The 8,727-nt window shown below is 32.3% G+C and overlaps 1 protein-coding gene across 1 annotated transcript; it reads left to right on the plus strand.

Moving 5' to 3' along the window:
- The first annotated feature begins 5,675 nt into the window (after positions 1–5,675).
- On the plus strand, positions 5,676–6,326 carry LOC111617301 (KRAB-A domain-containing protein 2-like). The gene has a single exon (XM_023358611.1). The coding sequence runs from the start codon at positions 5,676–5,678 to the stop codon at positions 6,324–6,326; it is 651 nt and encodes a 216-aa protein (XP_023214379.1).
- Positions 6,327–8,727: the final 2,401 nt, after the last annotated feature.

An 8,727-nucleotide genomic window follows, 5' to 3' on the forward strand; every position in this document is an offset into this window, starting at 1 on the left:
ATTTCGTTGCAGTTTCTCTTTATCCATTCCTCCTTGGCCTTTTTTATCTCTATCTTTATAATGCCATTGATACGTATGTAAGTTTCTGCGTCATTTTTTGTTAGTCTTCGTTTTTCCATTAAGTCTAGTATCTCTTCCATCATCCATCTTTTCTTCTTGACTTTACAGGTTGATTTTAGGTTTTTGTGACAGACTTTAATCAAGGTGTCCCTCAGATCTTCCCATAGTGTTTGTACGTCAGAATGATTATTATCTTTCAAGTTGCTCAGCTCCTTATTCAATTCTTTTTCTACTTGTTTTCTAAATTGTGGTATTTCTATTCTCGTAATATCATAGTGTTGGCTTCTGCACTTTGGTTTAATTGCCTTTAATTATAGTTTGATGTCTGCCACCAGTGGAACATGGTCAGAACCAATATCTGCGTCAGGGAATGTTGTCACCCGTGTTACGCAGTTTCTGTGACGTCTATTAATAAGTATGTAGTCTATCTGGTTTCTATTGAATAATTGGTGTTTGATTTTTATCAGCAGGTGATTTCCAGGTGTAGAGTCTTCTTTTTGGTAATTTGAACCAAGTGTTCGTAATTACCATATCATTTTCCTGGCAGAATTCAAAAAGTCTGTCACCTCTTTCATTGCTTAGACCCAACCCAAAGTCTCCTATCAGATCTTCCCATCTTCCCATGCCAACTTTAGCGTTGTAATCACCAATAATCATGGTGATATCATCTTTTTTTAGTTTGCCAAGTATCTTATCGATAGAGTTTTATAAGTCTTCTAGCTCGTCTTCATTATTATTGGTGAATGTTGGCGCGTATACTTGTATTATATTAATCCTGAAAGGTTGACCATGTATTTGAAGTATCATCAGCCTATCCGATATTGGTGAATGGCCGATAACACATTGCGTATGTTTTGCAGAAACAAAAATCCCACCCCATTTCGGTGGTATTGGTCTTGGTCATTGTTTCCTGAATAGTAAAGCGTTCCGTGCTTATTTTGGCATACTCCAGAACCAGGCAAGCGTAATTCACTAATGCCTAGAATATCTATTTTTAATCTTTGGATTTGTTTAATTACATTGTCAAACTTACCAGCCATAAAAAGGCTTTTCACATTCCATGTGGCGATACGAATTTTTGATTTCATTATGTTGAGCCGGGAGATTCTTCGCACCCCTTGCCCATCTAAGGGCTGCCCGGGACTAAGGGCCATTGATGTAGGTTTCCTCTCCATAGTGATATCCTGGGAATAGATTAAGGGGTGGTATTCCGTTGCCTTCCCCTGTAATAATTAGTCGCTCCTTACGTGGAGACACTTATCACTAAAAATGTTTAATTTGTTGACTTCTCTTCCAACTAAATATTGACCAAGCCACATCGAATATTTTTTCACTTCGAATCAAATTCAAATTCGAATTTGAATTTGTGAATACAGGAGGTATTAAATCATGGTGTATAAGTGAATGAAATTTTCTTTCTTTCTTCCTCTGACATTTCATTTGCATTTTGTGTTTCTTAATAAAATTTTCGACTTGGCGGGAAAATAAACGTCAGAACGATGACAAAAAGACAATTTAGAGGAATTTTTAATCTATATGGGTAAAATATTACTCGTAATCATCGGTGATAATTGTCTCGAACATTTTATTTCTCGTCACGTCTTGCCCATTAACTCTTATACTGCACACATACACAGCTAATAATTGCAAATGAGTTGCTCTGAGGTCTGTTCGCTGGTTGACAAATTACAAATATATTGTTATCTCCTCTGACTTACCTAAATGTATAAAGTGTTGAAACACATTAGATGAAAATTCTAATAAACAGAACATTGCTTTCATTGAGATTGATTGTGTTGTGAATGAAATAACTCACAAAATATGCAAGTTAAATGTAAGTCAAATTATTATCGCGGTTTTAAATACAGTAGTTATTATTCGTAATTTTTGTTTGATCACTTCGCTTCCTGTAACATCGTAGGTTTCCTTTAATAAATACTAATATAACTATGTATTAACATATCAATCCGAATTCTTAATAAAGTAATTTATCGTAACATACGACGTTGTATATACAATTTAAAAATAAAAGAAAACTAAAAATATATAACATAAAAGCTAAAAATAAGCTATTTGACAAAAATGGTTATTTTTCTGAAATAAATCAACAATTTTATTGGTAATAGGTTACAACAGAGGCAAGCCATGACAGATTATGCTTCTGTAGAATTACTTATATAAGAAGGGAAGGAGTCGAAATAAAATAAGAAGTAACATTCGTGGAAAGATTTATCTAAATCGTAAAATTTTTTTCTTTCATTATTGCACGTTGTTGAATATTCCTTCCTGTTTAAACCTCAATTGCAAAATCGTTCCACCGATTCGTAAAAAAAATTGTGGAAATAATTGCAAAGATCATGTTATTTTTTATATGAAATTTTTTATCGTAAAACCTTTCCTGTAGATGTTGCAACGGAGTATAAATAAAAGTTTTAAAATAATCTGTTTACTAAAAGAATCCCATTTGAATTCTTAGATTACTCTTTTTGTTTGTTGGATCGGATGTATTATTTTAATGGCTTTATCAATTTTTGGAGTGCATAATTACAAGAAGGATATTTTGGCCAACGAAAACATAATCATTGCATTCCAATGCATTGCGCCTTTTGCTTGGACAATAGGATTAGCTTGGTTGACTGTGGCTTGCATGACAGGTTATGGAGGTAAGGAAATTATTATTATCTAGTGATTTTAGTCGTTCATCTTTAATATAACTACACGTAATTTTATCCCTTTTATTACAGTTTAATTTGCTGTAATTTATAATATAATTAATTACTTTTTGTACAATTGGAAAATTTATTTTGCTAAAATTATCAAGAGTTACCTAAAATGGTTGGCTACACATGAACTATTAGTTGGGTAAATAAGTACTGTAATACTATTAATTACAGTTATTTAGATGATTATTACTTTGCTATGGTAAATTATTTAGAGTATATTAGACTGCTAAAGTAGATAAACTTGTTCACGTAATAGATAGACTACACCGTCTAAATAATTCACAAATCTATTTTATATTATGTGAACGAGTTTATCTACTTTATCAATAAAGCTCTATAGAATCATGACTTAATTTACTATCTTCGAAATTGAACTTAGTTCGGTTTAATTTTCAATCTGTTCTGACTAAACGTTTATAATTTTCTCTGTTTTTATTTATTTATTATTTGAAAACTATTCAATAACCATTTTATTGTAAATTGCGTTTTATGTACATTTATGTTTTCATTTGCTGTATTTATAATTTTATAAACATTTTAACTTTTTTCAGGAATCGTCAACCGTTTGTTATCTCTTCGTATTTTTGTGGTGTTAAACAATCTGAATCTTTGGATATATCTGCTGCACAGTTTAATCCTCACTTACGTTCTTAGCAGTTTGAGAAAGGCTACCGTTGCGACATTGTTAAATGTGGTAAAGTTAAAAATATCAATTTTAAATTATACGATTGCTAATTAGAACCTAAATGATCGAAAATATACTCGGCGTTTTCGTTTTCATAAAAATATTTGTCACTCCTAAGGGTAGGGCAATTAGGAAATAAAGTTATAAGTAGACAGACAAAATAATCACACAAATGCTCGAAACAGACAAATTAGTAGGTATTAATAGTAAAAACCAGAGCTGTGGAGTCACGTAATCGCGTAACAATCTACCGACTCCAACTCTGACTCCGACCAGGGGCGGACTTGTTACGGAAAGAGACCTAGAAATTCAAATGTCATCACGTGACCTCAGAATAAAAGATTCAGTTTCTAAAAGTTTCTACGTTCTAATAAAGATAGAACGTAGAAACTTTTTATTCTAAAGCCAAAAGATTTTTCTAAGTAATATATAAATATATTTTACTTACAATAATTTTTACTTTTCCGGCTGTTATATATAACAGAGGAAAAGTGTAGCGCTCGGTCAAAAATGTCCCCTCTCAAATTCTTACATTTTCGGACTCAGGACACCTTGAAATTTCGAGATATGCAAAATATTCGAGGGTTTCTTTGTATGTATGGATGTTAGATTGTGTGGGGGGCATAATTTTATTCAACCCGTTTGAAGCCTAATGATTTTTGTGGTCAGAATCGGAGTCAGATGGTTTAGCACAGGAGTTAGTTATTAAGCGTCAAAGTGGTTGAACTAAATCATGTCTCCATACACATTCTAACATCCACACATAACATCTTAACGGGTTTTACTGGACTATTATAACATGTCGAAAAAGCTTACTTTGAGGGTAGAGACGAGTTTTGTTTTATTTTATTTTTTTAATTTTCAACGATAATAACGTGTAAAATATTCATTAAGAGATATAGCACATGACCCCTTTTTTGTCTTTACCCTGTCGACCTTCAATTAAGAACCAAACTTTAATATTATTAATGCCTCTTTATACGCAAGTTACAGTGCCTCATTTCGATTCTTAAACTTTACCCATTCTGAGATATTGTTTAATATTTCAGAACAGAAAATAAAGAAATAAAATAAATTAGACGCCAACACACACAAGCGCGTTAATTTTTCCTTTTTAATTTACTTTTTTTGGGGGTTTCGGGAATTGTGGGTTTGGGAGGACTTTAAACGTGTAGATTTGCAAAAAAGACTTGAAGGATCAAATTTGACACAATTTCAATACTTTTCCGTTCTTTAAACATAACAAATTGGAAAGTAAAAAGCAGTCGGAATCGGCGGATTTTTTGACGACTTCGACCCTCACTTCGACTCCGGCTAAAACACCAAAACTCCATGACTCCGACTCCACAACCCTGGTAAAAACAGGCTTCTAAAACGACTCGATTATTATTAAAGTAATTCAAATAATAGTGTGCTGCCGATTTGGCCTATATACTAACAGTTATTATAAACAGTAAAAAGTTGTCTTATATATTCGTGTACTAAATATTCATGGTCTACTATAGATGTATAAGTTTCTGATATAATTTCTACAGTTTTACGCATTGTTACTTAATCTGGATTTCTTTTCATAATTTGCTGCAATTATACCAAGAGCTGTGGCAAGATTACTTTTAGTTATATACATGATATCAACAGCTATCACAAGCAGAAATATTTTGCTTCAGTTCATCAGTAAGATTCAGAATACAGTATTTCGAAGATTAAGTTTGGATTTAGGCAAGTCTGCTTTAACTGAGAAATTTGTGATGCAATTTGTGATGTGAGCAATTTGTGTCCGCATCACAGATTGTATTAAAACCAAATATTTAAATCTCATGGAAATGAAGTAAACAAATCTTCGTGTAAGTAAATTTAATAAAATATTCTCTCTCGCCAATTTTTTTCATTGCTTCAAAGTGGTGTATATGTTATGGACAAAGTGATTAATACGGGCATTATGAATAATGTCCGGGCATTATGAATAATGACCAACAAAATCGGGCATTGTAATAAATTTCAATAATTTATCAAATTGACCGGTCATTATGAATACTGCTACCACCTAGTCGGGCAAAGTGATAATAATACGTTGAGGAGTGATCATCCGACATATGTTAGCCAATCAGAACTTGCATCTTACTTGCTCACGCGTATTGCATTTAGTACCGAATTTTAAATTTATGTGACCAGTAGTTAATCTTTCTTCTTTGACAAAAGTAACGATCATGGAAGAATCATTAAGTGATATGAATAATCGCTTCAACAACCGATTAAACGAGTTAAAAACCAAAAGGGCTGAAGAAGTAGCATATGTTCTTTTAGATATTTTTACAATTTTCGGTGCACCAAGTATTCTACAAAGCGATAATGGCAGAGAATTCGCCAATAATATTATCAAAGAAATGTGTAATATGTGGTCCGAGTTAAAAATGATGCATGGAAAGCCCAAGCACTCACAAAGTCAGGGTTCAGTAGAAAGATGTAATCAAGACGTAGAAAATATGCTTAGTTCTTGGTTGGAGATTAACAATACTAACAAATGGTCGGAAGGATTACGTTTTGTACTACTGATGAAAAATCGAGCGCATCATACTGGTATAAACTGCAGCCCCTATGAGGCCACGTTTGGAGCAAAGTTAAAAGTTGGACTAAAGAATTTTATACCCAACGAATCGTTGTTCAACGTTAATACGGAAGAGGATCTACAGAGACTTTTTAGAACTATCAACGAAGTAAGTCAAAGTTGCTCAAACTCTGAAAGTCCGGGTACCGTCCAAGAAAATATTATGAAATATTATTTGATAATGCCACCCTTACATAGCAATATAACTGATGAAGTTCAAAGATCTACGTCGTCTTCACGTAAAAAAATCTAAACAAGGATGTTATTAGTATTACAGAATTGGTGAATGAAAAAGAAACAATCCAAACAATTGATCCAAAAATAGAAGAAAAAATAAGAAGTGTGTAAGAAGGCTTTGTTTAATCTTAAAAAGCAAGCAGAAAAAATGATTAATACATCAAATTCCAAATACACAGCAGCTATTATTGATGATACAGTAAGGATTCGTGTACCTGATGTTGATCGAGCCCGCAGTAATGGAAAAAATATTTTAGGTGTCGTTGTTGCAGTTAAAGATAAAAACCTTTACAAACTGGGTACCAAACATGGCATATTAAATCTATTATATTCCAGAAACCAATTTACTGTTTGTAATGAAAACTTTATTTTTGTTGGAGATGTACCGGGTGCAGAAATTTCACTTACAGAATGTGCAAGAATGTCATCAATTTCTGAAGACCACAACTATAGTTAATGCTGCTGAAAAATTGGTTGAAAACCTAATAGATGCAAATACTACCAAAAAAAAAAAAAAATTATGTAATTCCAAATGTCATGAAAATCTTAATTGCTCAAATAAATAAACTAAAAAACATTTATTTATATAATTTATACCAAAAATTGTTAATAATACCTTTCGTTAATATTAGTTTAATTAATATAGNTGAATCAGTATAAAAATAATGCAAGAGCATACAATGGAGAATTGCATGGTGAAGAAGAACAGCATCCACTGTATACAGAAAATAAATAAATCCACACGTTAATATTTGGAATTAATTATATATTTACGTAAATTATATATTAAACAACTGCAATTACACGAAAATTAAAAATTAGAAAAAATCTTATTTTCTTACCAAATTCATTTCTGTTATCAAAAAGGCTTTTCTCATCGTTCCTAAAGCGTAGATGATGACAACAACGTGTATTACGTATATCCACACAATTATATTATTTAATGCAACAAAAAGCTTTAAAGAAAGGAATTGATCGACGATTCCTGAAATAATTGACAATTAATTAATTATTTTTATATTATCAAGTGATAAAATATGATCGAGTTGAATGGATTTAATAATCGTGAAGCTCATAAAACACAGACAAATTTAATGTTTCCGTAAAAGTGATCTAAATTGAAATTCGCCAAAAATTGCTTATTATCACATATTGATTTAAGCTAACAATTTAATAACAACAAAACCGATTCACCTTCGGAAATCGGTTTCGTTGAACAATATAACGCATCACCTAGCGATGTGACAAGGGCAGTTCCTCCCGAGAGCCTTTAAATGGGAAACTGGTTTATATTTCGGTGCTAGACACGTGACTAAAACCATGAAATTGTAATGGCGCGAACGCTCATCGCGCCATTAGAAAACAAAGCTTTCCTACATGAGTTTCTCTTCTTTGAGCGGTCTACAACAGTCGCTCAATTCCCCGAGACAGGTGTCTCGTACGAATTTATGCAATTGATGAGCCGCTGATGTGTGTCGTGGCACCAGGCTCAACTGTTCGATAAGCAATACAGATTTCACTATTCTCCACATATTTTAATGACATATACAATATTACACTATATATATGATTTTGTAAATGTAAATAGACCACCGTTTTAATGCAAACAATGTAAAACTGTAAATAGAAATTGTATATTTAAGTATTTAAGGAACTTTTCCTGCAAAATGTTTACCGGCAGCGTTGTTTTGCTAAAGCAATAGCCATTCGATGAAGAAAGTTACTTGTACAATACATCGTTGTAGAACACCTAAATAACATACATGACTGTGTGGAATCTTTGATACTTTTTGCGGGATAAAGAACGAAGCCTTTCTTTAACTTTCGAGACAGATTACCCGTTTTCAGTAAAATATAGCACCGAACGATAATGCAAATTATCATTAAATTTTCCACGCTGAATTTGACATAAGCATTATTTTGTCAATTGGCTATCGATTATAATTGTTTTTTTCTTCTTTTAGTGACAGAAAAACTGTCATGACGATATTAAATATTTTATATACGTAGAGTAGATTGTAATTTTCGTTGTTGTAAAATTATATTTTTATCGTAATTAAACGTTTATTTACGCCTCAAAAATTATGATAAAAGATAACAGCTTTGGAACAATCCCTTCAGACAGACAAGAGACTTGGAATTTATTGGTCTACAGTTTTTCAAATTGCAGCCGAATAAATTCCCATCATTCTCCGCCTGTCTGTTCTTCCTTAATCTCGAGAACACAGTTAGATAGATGGATGTTCAGATGAGTTATGGAAAATTTAGAGATAGAAGGCCGCAAATAACTATATACAAACTTCCGTGATTTTAATTCAAAAATTCTTCCAGAACGGAGCTATATAGATGACCAGTACGATCCTATTCTTTTCACGAAAAGCATGACGTACAGTACAAAAGCATGACACTACTAATTT

The sequence above is a fragment of the Centruroides sculpturatus genome, unplaced genomic scaffold, assembly GCF_000671375.1.
Source record: "Centruroides sculpturatus isolate CEXI.00-Female unplaced genomic scaffold, Cexi_2.0 scaffold96, whole genome shotgun sequence".
Lineage (NCBI taxonomy): Eukaryota > Metazoa > Arthropoda > Arachnida > Scorpiones > Buthidae > Centruroides > Centruroides sculpturatus.

What these genes read in the sequence shown, in the direction of transcription:
- LOC111617301 (XM_023358611.1), top strand. Translation starts at nt 5,676, where the DNA reads ATGGAAGAATCATTAAGTGATATGAATAATCGCTTCAACAACCGATTA.